This window comes from Babylonia areolata, chromosome 24 (assembly GCF_041734735.1).
Source record: "Babylonia areolata isolate BAREFJ2019XMU chromosome 24, ASM4173473v1, whole genome shotgun sequence".
Lineage (NCBI taxonomy): Eukaryota > Metazoa > Mollusca > Gastropoda > Neogastropoda > Buccinidae > Babylonia > Babylonia areolata.
Window position 1 is genome coordinate 8,866,611 of NC_134899.1, and position 15,000 is coordinate 8,881,610.

At 42.6% G+C, this 15,000-nt stretch overlaps 1 protein-coding gene across 1 annotated transcript in view; it reads left to right on the plus strand.

The window, feature by feature from the left end:
* Window positions 1-6,650: 6,650 nt before the first annotated feature.
* LOC143299004 (CD109 antigen-like) overlaps window positions 6,651-15,000 on the plus strand; it is a 62,997-nt gene continuing 54,647 nt past the window's right edge. Inside the window, exons 1-6 of the mRNA XM_076612075.1 lie at window positions 6,651-6,793; window positions 8,813-9,009; window positions 9,882-10,060; window positions 10,465-10,490; window positions 11,992-12,163; window positions 13,706-13,776. Coding sequence (XP_076468190.1) covers window positions 8,852-9,009; window positions 9,882-10,060; window positions 10,465-10,490; window positions 11,992-12,163; window positions 13,706-13,776 — 606 coding nt within the window. The 5' untranslated portion in view covers window positions 6,651-6,793; window positions 8,813-8,851. The remainder of the gene's footprint in view (window positions 6,794-8,812; window positions 9,010-9,881; window positions 10,061-10,464; window positions 10,491-11,991; window positions 12,164-13,705; window positions 13,777-15,000) is intronic.

Consider the following 15,000-nt stretch of genomic DNA (forward strand, 5'->3'; position numbering starts at 1 on the left):
AACGCGAATTTGTGCCGTCAGTTAATACACTAAATATTTCCCTTGTATAACGCAAATTTCTGCAGTCATTACTATCCAATCCCTGCTTGATTCCACGCTAATCCATACTGTTAATACGATTAAACCTTTGTTTGACATAGCGCATGTTTCTGTAATCAGTGCGAATATTCAAAGCTTGTAGCAAGACAGGGACACCATAAAGCGTCTCCACCTTTCACAAAAACAGGTATGGGAAAGAAAACTTATGGCCTGCGTACAAACTGTGGAGTCTAGAAACAGGAAAGAAAGGTATCAGGTAAAAGTATGTTGTTAAATGATATGTTGAAACACACACACACACACACACACACACACACACACACACACACACACACACACACACACACACACACACACACACACACACACACACACACACACACACGTTATTGTTTACTTTCTGTCACAACAGGAGGAATTTTGTTTAATGTCCCGTCACACATATCGGTGATTGAAGACATTTTGTCAAAGTATTTATGAATACATCTGAGTATTATCGGTTAGAAGGGGTGGGAGATGTGGATGAATGGAGGGTTGGGAGAAACTGGGCAAATGAGGGTAAAAATGTGGGTGAAATTTGGAAGAAAAAAAAATTAAAAAACTAAAAAAACCCTCTAAATACAGTTACAGGAAATTACTTTAAGGACTTCGTAAAAGAGAAGTCGTTAAACCTTGATTAGTGCGCTGGGTGCTAGCCATTTGGATGAGACGATAAACCGAGTTCCTATGTGCACGGCAGGGTGATTATTGTCTCTGGGAAAATTCAGTAGAATTTTCCACTGTCACAACAGATTTCTCTGTGTATTATTCTGGCTGCTCCTCTCGAGGAGATCATGAAAACCACAGTGCAGCGAAACCCATACATCTTTTTTCTTTTCTTTTCTTTTCTTTCCTGTCTGCATGTATATTTGTTTCATTACGAAAGTGGAAAATTCTCCTGAATTTTCCCAGAAACAATAATCGCCCTGCCGTGCACATAGGAACTCGGTTTATCGTCTCATCCAAATGGCTAGCACCCAGCCCACTAATCAAGGTTTAATGGATTGGGGCGGGTGAGGAGGGCTTGGGGGTGGGGGGTTGGGCTGTGTGTGTGTGTGTAGGGGGGGGGGGGGGGGTGTGTGGAGGGATGGGGGCGGGGGCGAGGGGGGAGTAAAAATCCCGATCCTTTTACATGAAACTCGAACCCACTGATTGATACTGGCTTCCCTGTTGGGTGCATGAACACAAGGCCCACAGCGCCACGGTTTACATTGTAAACAGTCTGTGTGTCTCTTGTTCAAGGATCCTGTCCGATATCCGGCTGTGCCGAACGAAAGACATGACAAAGCCAGTGTGATCAGCTTGTTTATGTGGATGTGCAAAGAGAACAAAGAGACGACATTCACCCCCCCAAACACAGCTGCCTTTGAGCGTGGACATGCGTCCAACCTTTCGCCGTCTCCTTCTCAGCGCTGACATTATTCAGTTTGGTTGTTTGGTCTACACAAGCACGTGAGTCAGACAGACATGCATACATTGACACCCCCGTATATACATACACACACACACACACATATATATATATATATATATATATATATATATATATATATATATATATATATATATATTGTAGAGTGATGGCCTAGAGGTAACGCGTCTGCCTAGGAGGCGAGAGAATCTGAGCGCGCTGGTTCGAATCACGGCTCAGCCGCCGATATTTTCTCCCCCTCCACTAGACCTTGAGTGGTGGTCTGGACGCTAGTCATTCGGATGAGACGATAAACCGAGGTCCCGTGTGCAGCATGCGCTTAGTGCACGTAAAAGAACCCACGGCAGCAAAAGGGTTGTCCCTGGCAAAATTCTGTAGAAAAATCCACATCGATAGGAAAAACAAATAAATTTTTTAAAAATGCACGCAGGAAAAAAATACCCCCCCCTCACCCCCCCCCCAAAAAAAGGTGGCGCTGTATTGTAGCGACGCGCTCTCCCTGGGGAGAGCAGCCCGAATTTCACACAGACAAATCTGTGGTGATAAAAAAAAAAGAAAAGAAAAAAGAAATATAAATACAAATATATATTTGTTTCTCTCTGTCTGTCTCTCAAATATATATCGTTTTTAATTAAAAAAAAAAAAATAAATAAAATAAATAAATAAATGTTTCGAATGCTCCAAACAGTAAAACCTGAGTTTGACTGGCTTCTGCTTACTCTTGACGCACGTGAATCTACTAACAAGTTCATACCTGTGTGATCGCGGGTTCAGATTCAAGAACAGGTGCTCAAGTACAGGTGTTCAGAACAGGTGTGTGCGCAAAATGTAAAAGTCTTTCAATCGCCAGCAGCGCGCAGCCCGCAGCTCGTTCTCCTGTTCTTTGTGTACCCCTCACCCTTCCCCCCCCCCCCTTCCCCCCCCCCCCCCCCTCCAACCTGCATTAGGAGGCTGGTTGCGTTGAACATAATCCATTTTGATTGTTAATACAATCCATTTTAATTGTTAATCTGGTAAAACATGGTGCGAAGGTAAAGTAAATGTTGTTGTTTTTAGAGTATAGATATATTTATTGGTAACGTTGTTTTCTTTCGTTTTTTTTTTTTTTTTAGTTGGACTTAATGATTATATTATTATGTATGTTGGGTTGGAAGAAATTGTCTTGTGTTGGGTTTCAGTTGAATTTGGAATAGAATAATATTTGCCTCTTTGGCGTTTTATGACGCCCAATCCGGAGTTGAGGTCTCACTCGTGTGTGTGTGTGTGTGTGTGTGTGTGTGTGTGTGTGTGTGTGTGTGTGTGTGTGTGTGTGTGTGTGTGTGTGTGTGTGTGTGTGTGTCTGTGTGTGTGTGTGTGTGTGTGTGTGTGTGTGTGTGTGTGTGTGTGTGTGTGTGTGTGTTAGACATCGTGCCGGTGAGTGACCAGTCGCGCTGCTGCTCATAAAAAGAAAACTTTGAATATATGTATGCATATATATATTGTGTATATATGAATATATGAATATATATATATCTATATCTATCTATCTATCTATCTATCTATATATATATATATATATATATAGTGTATATATGAATATACGAATATATATATATATATTGTGTATATATGAATATATATATATATATATATATATATACACACACACACAGAGTCAGACTGACAGACATGCAAGCAGGCAGGCAAGCAGGCAGACAGACAGACAGACTGGCAGGCAAGCAGGCAGACAGACAGACAGGCAGACAGACAGACAGACAGACAGACAGGCAGGCAAGCAGGCAGACAGACAGACAGGCAGACAGACAGACAGGCAGGCAGGCAGGCAGACAAAGTAACAGACAGAATGAGAGACTCACGTAACCAACGAATGAAAAAGGTTCTAGCAGCAAAACATGACCAGTGACATGACGAGATAAGACAGACAATCCATTCAACGCTGACAAACCCGAGAATGAATAAATGACTGATCCTGTCTATCACACCATAGACTGGTACAACTCCAAAACCATTCCCCGTCTTTATGGGGCGTTTATTCATAACTTACACGTCCTGGAAACAGGACTTGAAACTGTACTCTGATGAATTTTCCAGCATCGTTAAAACACAACAAGGGTCGCCGCCGCCGTCTTAACACTCGTATAAAAACGAACACAACAGTGTTGTGTAAACGTCCTGACTCCACCGTCGTAAAACTCGTATATAACAAACACAACAGCGTTGTGTAAACATCCTGTTTCCCCATTCGTCCAAACCTTCAGCCAATGGCAGTAATGGGTGTCACGGAAAGACATCAATGGAGTCCGCAACGGAATAGTTTTCATGAAATGTCACGTCGCTGGTATTTACCCGCACTCAGTGACTAGATACAATGGCCAAACACCTAGAACAGTACTTTTTTTTTTTTTTTTTTTTTTTTTTTGCTGCCTCATCATCTGCACCGTTTCAGTGGCATTACTCCCACGCCACTCATTTAGATTCCCCCCATACACGGCCACACCCGGGTTCGTCCGTCGCAGTTCCAGCGTCGGCAGTCCACAGGGAACCATCGATGTTAGGTCGGCCAGGAGGCCACACACCAGAGGAGACCCTGCACTGCTGCTGAGTCACTTCGGTGGTGTTCAGTGGTGCCTGTTCTGTTTTAACGTACTTAGGACACCACCTGTGTGCACTTTTCACCTGTGTGGTTGGGAGTGGGGATGTGGGGAGGGGGCGGTGTTTCATACGTGGTAGTGCAGACTTTAGTGTGAAGCGTTCACTCCTGCGGACATCCGCAGAAAATTTCCCTCTCCCAAGATGGTGCTTCTCAGGGGAGGGAGGAAAGGCAGAAATCTGTGAATATTCGCAGAAATACTGTGCGCATGTGCATGTGTGTGAGATGCTAAATCACTTTTTCTGCTTGCAGTTATCTATGTTTGTAGACTTATAAACTTTTTCAGTACAATAAAATGTAAGCCAGGGTCATCCTTTTTGTTAATGTTATGTCTATTTTGGAGCTGGAGCAAATACATAAAGGGGTCTTCAGAAGCAGTGATTTTCACAATGATTCTCACTGCCACCCGCTTAACAGAGCTCTCTCTCTCTCTCTCTCTCTCTCTCTCTCTCTCTCTATATATATATATATATATTATACATACGTATACGTATTCTCTCTCTCTCTCTCTCTCTCTCTCTCTCTCTCTCTCTGTGTGTGTGTGTGTGTGTGTGTGTGTGTGTGTGTGCCTCCCTGTGGAGCAAAGGCCATCAACGACGTTTCTCCACCGGACTCGATTCCGAGCTGTCCTTTCTGCATCCCTCCAGCTGGATCTCAGCATCTTTGGCTCTGCTTCAGTGTCCCGCCTCCAGGTGTTCTTGGACTGTCCTGTCTTCCTTCTGCCTTGGGGGTTTGAAGTCAGGGCCTGGTGTGTAGTGCTGGATGGCGATTTCCTCAAGGTATGGCCAGTCCATCCCCACTTTCTCCACTGGCTCCTGTCCCTTGTTTCTCACAGGTCCTCGTTTCTAATTTCGTCTTCAGTCTAGTTGTGCCAGGACATTATTATAATGTCCACTCACTCACACTCACATGCACACACAAATGTACACAGGCACGCACACACTGTGATGTTATGTATATCTTCTGTTTTTACAGATGATTGCATCCTAATTCAGCGGCCGTCAGTATCTCTCATATTATTAGCAACAGTACAGGCGAGAGTAGGGTCCATTGAACATTGGTGATGATATATATAATGGTGTCAGCACGCATCAAACGTTAAAGAAACAGAAAAAAATGTCCATCGGTAGGGAGTCACTGAAATTGATATATATTTTATTTTTGCCCTGATGTTGTATGTTTGATGGACAGCGAAGAGGACTTTCAATCTGAGGGTCCTGGCTTCGAATCTCGGTGACGGCGCCTGATGGGTAAAGGGTCAACATATGTGTAGACCTGCAAGTGCCTGAACCCCCTTCGTGTGTATACGCAAGCAAAAGATCAAATACGCGCGTTAAAGATCCTGTAATCCATGTCAGCGTTCGCAGAACGTACCCAGCATGCACACTCCCGAAAACGGAGTATGGCTGCCTACATTGCGGAGTAAAAACGGTCATACACGTAAAAGCCCACTCGTGTACATTCGAGTGAACGTGGGAGTTGCAGCCCACGAACGCAGAAGAAGAAGATGACAGCATCCGTATGTATAAGGATAAGCCCGGAGCTTCATTTTCGGGGAAGTGTCAGGGTTTGTTCCTTATATATATGATAGTCAGTCGTGTCCGACTATGACCATCAGAACAGCAGAGGAGGCAACTGCTGTTCCGACAATTTGGGCTAGAATTTGATTATAGTGGAGAGTGTCTTGCCCAAGTTACATCCCCACTCTCTCGGCCAAGAGGGTTTTAGGACAGTCGTCGTTCGGATGGTTCCAATGTACCTGTTATTCACCTGTGTTCCAGCTGAATCGGTTGAATAAGTAGCACTGAATTGAAGTTGTGTACTTTGTGTATGAAGGGAGTTACCACTCTTCGTTATCAAAAAAAAAAAATATATATATATATATATATATATATATATATATATATATATATATATATATATATATATAACATACCCCCTCCATCCCCCCACCGCAAAACAAACCAAAACAAAACAACAACAGATAACTGTAGTGAAGACAATGTTGGGTGCCCTAGAGGGAGCCATGTTACTTTGCATCCATTCTTTATTCAATATCATGGGGAAAAACATGGTATTAAACACGTTTACAAAGTCTCCCAGTTACAGCAGTCTATTGGTTTCTGTATGCATGTGTAAAGTTTACAATGAATGAATGTTTTCCTGGGTATATCATCCAACTTTTTACTTTCTCCCTCTTTTTTTATTTTTAATTTTTTTTTTACGTCGGGAGGAAAACTCAGTTTCAGTAGCTCAAGGAGGCGTCACTGCGTTCGGACAAATCCATATACGCTACACCACATCTGCCAAGCAGATGCCTGACCAGCGGCGTAGCCCAACGCGCTTTGTCAGGCCTTGAGAAAAAAAAAACAAAAAACAACAACTCAGTATCCGGTACAGACAAGGTGCCCCAACCACTCAACCACACCGCTGCCTCCTGACATGTAAATAAGGATGACGATGGGGTGGTCTATATAAAAGAAACACCAGTCAGTTTCGTTCGTGTTCTTGTACACAACTTTGAGCAGTTTACATCTTTGTCGACATGTACCGTCCATAAACTACAAGCGTCTGATACAGATCTCTTCCTGTCAAGACTGACGTGTACGTTGATGTGACGTCAATGGTCTCAGGTAAAATTTCCATTTTGGTTTTGGTTTGATTATTTTGTTTTTGTTGTTTTGTTTATTTTTTATTTATCCATTTATTTACTTATTGCAGAATATTGTAACATGAATGACATGATGGAGGTAGATATTGCACCAGTCAATAGGATGCAAGGCTTCATTTTATGCTGTATGCATGTGTGAATAAAGCGTTAGAAAAGTAAGATCTTACGAGGTTATTAGTTGTTCTCGTTTGTTTGTCATCATTATGTTTTTTTTCTTTCCGAATCTCTACGAAAAAAACAAAAAAAATCGGAAATATGTTGTGGGTAAATTCTTGTTGTTATCCAAATTTACTTTTCGTTTTCTGGAGTCATTTCCAAATGAAGGTGGTTGTATGTTTGAGTGTATACTCAAGCTGTTTCAGCACCTCTGAAAAATGTCAGTGAAGCACAATGCTTCATCACCACACACCCACGCTCCTCCAACAATTCACCATGTCCTCCTGGAGGGGAGCAATACCTGAGTGGTTAAAGCGTTGGGCTTTTAGTTTGAGGATCCAGGGTTCGCATCCTGGTAGCGGCGCCTGGTGGGTTAAGTTGGGATTTTTATTTGCTAGTCTCACGAGTCAACAGACGTGCAGATTTATAAGTGCCTCCAACACCTTTGTGTTTATTTACGCGTGCAGAAGACGAAAATAGTACGCACATTCAAGACCCCGTGTTTTATATAAGCGATCCAAGAACAAGAACCAGATTATCGATGATAATGTTGCGGTACCGGTAAAAGTGGTCTTTTTTTTTCTTTCTTTTTTTCCACGTGGAAGCCCACTTGTACGTATACCATTGAATGTGGGTGTTGCAGCCTACGAACGTATGATAGGCACGTCAGGCCCCCTCCATACCCCCACCCCCACCCTGTTCCCCCCCCCCAGCCCCCTCCCCCATCGTCACACGGCCCTTTCCCTCCTTCATTTACACCCCACTCACACCTAACTACCCCATGCTCCACTCAGTCACATTGAGCACTTCAATCCCTGAAGATCCAAGCTTTCAAACTGTGCTGTGTTTGCAGCAACAGCTCGGAAAAGGGGCCAGCCCGTGCACACACTCGTATGTACACACACACACGCGCGCGCACACGCACACACACACACACACCCACACCCACACACACAAATACATACACGCGTGCACACACACACACACACACACACACACACACTCATGGACAAATACATATACGCACACGCATACGAGCGCACGAGCAAACACATACGCGCGCGCGCACTCATCTCCCCCCTGCCCCCCTCGCACCTCCAAACACATACAGAGACTGAATCACGTGGAGAATGTGAAGAATGTCAACCAGATGAGATTTTGCACAGACCAAGTCACCCTGATTCTGTGAACACACACACACACACACACACACACACACACACACACACACACACACACACACACACTATATATATATATATATATATATATATGTATATATATATTTTTTTTTTCAAAGTGCATGTAAGGGTGTATGGTTTTAGAAAACAACAACACACACAGACACACAGACACAGACACACACACACACACACACACACACACACACACACACACACACACACACACACACACACACACACACAAATCAACAGCTTCATGCAGCGAAACTTTTTGTGTACTTATTCAGGATATTTTTTTTTAAATTGGGCATTTTGCCCGAAATGATTTGTTTATGTTATTTTTTTTTATTAAAATTTTTTTTGCTAAACAACAACAACAAACAAAAAACGAACAAACAAACAAACAAACAGTTTATTAGGGTTTTTTTCAGTATCTTAGAAATGTGATTTATGTATGACAGAAGGATATACTGAAAACTCAAGAAAGAAAGAAAGCAATGCTGTGTGTGTGTGTGTGGGGGGGGGGGGGCGGGGGGGGGGGGGGGTTCAGCGGCTCTCCGGCTGCCTTCCTTCGTCGGAGTTCCACTGAAGACTGACCAGAACTCCATTTGTGCGCATTTTCCTTTTTCGATCACTTCCAGATCTCCTGTAGACACAGACAGTCTCCAAGGTGATTGTCGATGATGACGACAATGACGATGACGATGACGAGGGGATCTTTCGTCGCTTCTCTGACGCTGGGTGTTGTGCTCCTCCTGCAGTGTTGCAGCGCCTCCTGGATACCCTACACACCTGGTTACCGCCCCTTTCAGCCACCGACCACCAGACCTAGTCCCGGGTGAGTCTCGGTCCTTTTCCAGTGAGATGGATGACAAGACTAACTAGTTAGCCGCGATTAAATCGGTTAGATGGTTGACCCAGTGTTCACCAGTGCTCAGAGTTCAAGGCCCCATTTCAGCACGGTGTTTTGTCCTTCGGGGTTTCGGGGGGAGCGGGGGGGTGGGGTGGGGGGCATTTTATCCCCATTTCCTTTATTCCCCCTGGGTGTGAATGGGAACTTGACATCAGTTGGCGGAGGTAAAAAAAAAAAGAGCGGAAGATGTTTGGCTCTTGCTTTTCTTGACCCCAAGACACAGTGGATATGAATTCACTGCTCCAATGGCCGTAACATTAACCCATGGGTACTTCAAACTTTCTGAATAGCCATGGGGTTGAAATCATGGCAGGGTTTATGTTCTGTTTTAAACGAAAAAATAGCTGACTGCAGGTGGCAGGACTGGGCCATGATCACACTCAGAACGGCGGTAGATTTTACTGAATACAGGATGCTGGCTGGTGGTTAACAGGGCATTAAACACAGCACTACTGATTATAATAACATCATCAAAAGAGACGACATTGTTGAGAACAACGACGATGTCACTAATAACGGTACCACTATTACTGCTGCTGCTACTACTACTACTGCTATTATGACTGCTATTACTACTACTGTGACTACTACTACTATGAAAATAATCTGTTATTTCTTCTTTGTCTACTTCTCCCCCTCCTCTTCAACTGCCTTCTTCTTATCGTCATCGTCGTCGTCGATGTCAACAACCTCCTCCTTCTCGTCATCATTATCATGTTTTTATAGCAATAACACCACCAGCAAAATCAACAACAACAACAGCAACAACAAAACAATGATAATCATATATGTGTCAGCGGGGTAGCGACCTACTGGGTGACGTTTTCCACCCGGATCCGTCCTGGCCTGAGGCTTCCCGTGACGGTGCACCTGTTGAAGGCTGGGGCCAGGGCCACAGTGTCCGTCACTCTCACCAACAACTCGGACCACTCTGTCGTCTTCGCTCACGTGCTGCACGTGCCTGTGACAGGGGGAGGTCAGTGTGTGTGTGTGTGTGTGTGTGTAGGTGTGGGGATGAGAGTGTTCATGTGGACTGATCATAGATAAGGAGGACAGGTACCTGAAAACAAACGCATCTTAAACAGTATGATAGTGGTATGATATAGATAGAAAGATAGATATCATGTGGGATTTGGCCATGAAGATGTATCCCGAGGGGTTATTCAAAGAGAAAGAGACAGATATAGAGGCGCACACATTTTTTTGTATTCGAAATTGACGTATGGGATATGAAAGCGTAATGCCATTTTTGGCTTTGTATTGTACTATATCGTATACCATGTGCGTTAGCATGCAAATGATGTGCGGGCATAAAAGCATTTCTTGTATGTATTTTACTGAGTACAGTTGTTAACGAAATCTGTTGGGTTTTTTTTTCAGGGAATGGTCATACAATAAATCTTGAGGTAAGTCCTCTCATAACACAATGTTGTTTTAGTGACCAAAACAACAACAGACAAACATGATATGATATCCGGTCATCTTTTGGATCAATGAAAACTGGACTAAAGAATGCTGTGCGCATACTTTATATTGGATGCTTTAAAATCTTATTGTTTTCTTTCCTATTGTTGTTCTTTTTATGGCCGCAATGATAATTGCCTGTTTGGAGGAGTGGACTTTTCAATCTCAAAGTCTTGGGCTTGAATCGTGATAGTGTGTGTATGCTGGGTTAAAGGTGAAGGTCAGTTTCTTTCTGATATCTAGGGTCAACATATGTGCAGACCTGGTACAGTACCTTAATTGATTTCAGCTGTGTATATCCTTTTTCTATATTATAATTATTATTTATTTATTTATTTATTTATTTATTTATTTATTCATTCATGTAAGCTTATCTATTATTTATTCCCCCCCCCCCTTTTTTTTTTTTTTTTCTCAAGGCCTGACTAAGCGCGTTGGGTTACGCTGCTGGTCAGGCATCTGCTTGGCAGATGTGGTGTAGCGTATATGGTTTGTCCGAGCGCAGTGACGCCTCCTTGAGCAACTGAAACTGAAACTGAAACTGATATACCCATGCAGAATAAACATGTAATGAAAAGAGACGATGGTGTGAGAGGACTTCTCAGATGGCCCACATACAATGAAATAAACAAAACAACAACAACAAAACTGAAAGAAATAAGAGTGGTGATAGATCATGGTGCCTCAATAATTGAAGAAGACAAAATCCCACAGAAAACACGTACAAAATGAAGCAGCATGATTTGTTTTACATATTTCACATCGGATTTGTTAAACGCTTGCTGCTTTTCTCGCTGTTGTTATGGAAATGATTCAAGTGATCGATCCTCATTATAATGGAAGAGAGGATATCTACAGAACTGATAGCTGAGTGGTGAGAGGGATGGACGTTTAATTTAAAGGTTCTGGGTTTAAATACTGATAGTAGCAGTTTCGTTTTGGGTGGTGGTGGTGGTGGGTTTTTGGTGTGTGTGTGTGTGTGTGTGTGTGTGTGTGTGTGTGTGTGTGTGTGTGTGTGTGTGTGTGTGTGTTTCAGATCAACATTTGCGGAGACCTACTGGTATCTTACTTTCCTTGTGCATTCAAATGCAGAAGAAAGAATGTGAAGATATTACTGATAGTATGTGGAGGAGAAAATGTGAAAATATTGTTCATTGTATGTGGAGGAGAGAATGTGAAACGATTACCCGTAGAATGAAGATAAGAGAATATGAAAAGATTTTATGCGTTGTGTTTATAATTATGTGTATATGATTTGTTCGTTGCATTTTAGTACATTGACCCCTTGATCTCTTTATATATACAACTGCAGAAGAGAGAATAGGAAAAGGACTACCCATAGAATGAAATAAAGACAGTTGATGCATGGAGACGGAGACGGTCCATGGTGTCACTACAGCACCTCCCCCCCCCCCCCCCCCCCCCCCCCACGCCTGTTGCCAGATTCCCAGAACTCTGAAGCGGCCTGGTTGGCGCCACTGGTTCCAGTACGCCATAAGTGTGGTTGCCACGGGAGACGTGACGTTCAACCAATCAGAGGTCGTCACTTTGGACGAGAAGACGTTCTCTATTTTTGTGCAGACGGACAAAGCCATCTACAAGCCTGGACAGACAGGTGTTTGGGGTGGTCGTCACACTGCACAGTCACTGCACATGCAACCACACATGTTGTATCTCCCTGTCTCTGTCTTTTGTCTCTTCTCTGTCTTTCTGTATCTGTCTCTGTCTCTGTCTCTGCTTGTCTGTTTGTCTCTGTTTTTGTCACCCTGTCTCTGCCACTTTCTCTCGCCCTCTCTCTCACTCTCTTTTAAAATATCATTGGCAACCCTCCATGTTCAGAGTGTTTTTGCTTATTCATCCATTAAAGAACACGTTAACAAACAGCTAGCACTTTATTTGTATAAAGATTTAAAGATTAGAAACATGATATGCTGTTGAATGTGTGTTTATTCTTCCCGTTTGTTGTTATTCTGTATGAATGAGACCAAATGCAGACAATAATTGTTTTACTCATTTTCAGGTTATAACTGTGTTTTGCATATCAAAATATATTACCTCCGTAATGATTTTTTACACCACCCCTTCATGAGGGGCCATGACCTGTATTGAATAAAGCATCCGTATCCCCCCCCCTCTCTCTCTCTCTCACTCGCTCTCTTACTCGCTCTCACTCATACACATTATCTCTCTTTCACACACACGTGTGTTAAAAAAAAAAGTGGATGTCGAAGCCCGTACAACACAGTTAATTTTTACATTGATTATTTGCTGCTTTAGTTTTGTGAATTATTTTGTGTCTGAATCTTTTCTTTCGTTTATTTCATGATTTTTACATGCGCGTGCAAACGAGACGTGTCTGTATGTGTTTCTATGATAGATTCTATTAAAGTTGGCGCTTTATTGACTGAAACTTGTGGCATGGGAAGCGAAAATGTTAGGATGGTAGGCATGATTAGAGCTTTACAGGCATAAGCTTTATGATGATGTGATAATAAGCAGGGTAAGAGATCAAAGGACAAAGTCATTATTTGGCAAAACAGAAAAGGGTTGACAGAAGCCGTATCTCACATCCAATTTATTATATATATATATATATATATATATATTAAACTTGACACTGTGACTGGAGATGGGTGCAGCATGATCTATTAAAAAATATAAAAAAATCGGGGGTTAAAGGTCAAAGCCACAACGTTGCATAAGATACAGATAAACATATTTTTCATGTGCAATATTGAAAAAAAAAACAAAAAAAAAACAACAACAACAAATGTCCTGCATACAGTCTTCATCAGAGTTAACACAATGGCTGGTCATGATGAGAACAAACCTTTGAGAAGACAAAAGGTCAGAGGTCAAAGGTTAAGGTAACAACATGGCGTATCGGTAAAATAACAACTAAGCAGAACCCTGAAAGAACTTTGTGGTACAGTCATTCGTTTCGGCAAGAAGATAAATGCTTTGTTGATTTAGATGTCAAAGGTCAAGGTCACATCAATATGTGTGTCTTTTTGCCGGATGGTCTGCTTTGAAGTATTGTTGTTTTCGTGATTTCTTTGTTGGGGCAAGTGAGTGTCTGACGTGAGTCTTGAATACCTTGCCTCTCCTGTTTCATTTCATATGGTGAATGTTGTGTTGTTGTTTTTTGTCCTGACAGTGAAATTCCGAGCGTTGGCCATGAAGCCAGATCTGACCACAATGAACGAACCCATGGATATCCTCATCAGGGTGGGTACACCTGTCCTTGTCGCACCGGTTTGTCCGTCTCTGGTTTCGTTTTGTCAGAGGTTTCTTTTTGACTGATTTCATTTCTGTCCGTTTTCATGTGTCTCTGTTTTACCGTCTGTTTTATGTCTGTTTGTCTCGTTTTTATCATTATTTGTTTTAATTACATGTTTCCTTATGTTTCTGTCCGTTTCTATCACTGTCTGTCTGTCTCTCACCTCTCTGTCTCTCTGAGTATGTCTCTGTCTGCCTCTCTCTCTCTCTTTTAGTTTCGCTCTCTCTCTCTTTTTCGCTGTGTGTGTGTGCGTGCGTGCGTGTGTGTGTGTGTGTGTGTGTTTGTGTGTGTGATATGATATATACATATATATGTATATATATATATATATATATATATATACACACACATATATATATCTAATACGAGGAAGACAGAAACCACATGTCTCAGACTAATACTTGGTTCATTGCTCAGATCAACAGAACCAACAGAAGACATCCATCCGCATGTTTGCCATCCGCATTATTATAACAAACAGAAGAAGACATAGAACCACGGGTCCTGAACTAGCACTGTGACCAGTGCTCAGATCAACAGAACCAATAGCAGACCACCAAGCAAGACACGTTTTCACAAACGCTGTACAGTGCTGCGCCCATGCTCAACTACCACTGTATCTAGCTTTCCCTCTCACCAGAACCCTCACAGACTGACCCAGGAGGATGCAAAACGCCGTGTCCATGTTAAACACTCACTATATATAGCAGTCCCCACAAGAAACTGACCCAGGAAGATACTGTGTCCATGTTCACCAAACACTGTATCCAGCATTCCTACACCAGGGAGATGCTGTGTCCATGTTCACCAAACACTGCATCCAGCATTCCTACACCAGGGAGATGCTGTGTCCATGTTTACCAAACACTATATCCAGCATTCCTACACAAGGAAGATGCTGTGTCCATGTTCACCAAACACTATATCCAGCATTCCTACATCAGGGAGATGCTGTGTCCATGTTTACCAAACACTGTATCCAGCATTCCTACACAAGGAAGATGCTGTGTCCATGTTTACCAAACACTATATCCAGCATTCCTACATCAGGGAGATGCTGTGTCCATGTTCACCAAACACTGTATCCAGCATTCCTACACAAGGAAGATGCTGTGTCCATGTTCACCAAACACTGTATCCAGCATTTCTACACAAGGAAGATGCTGTGTCCA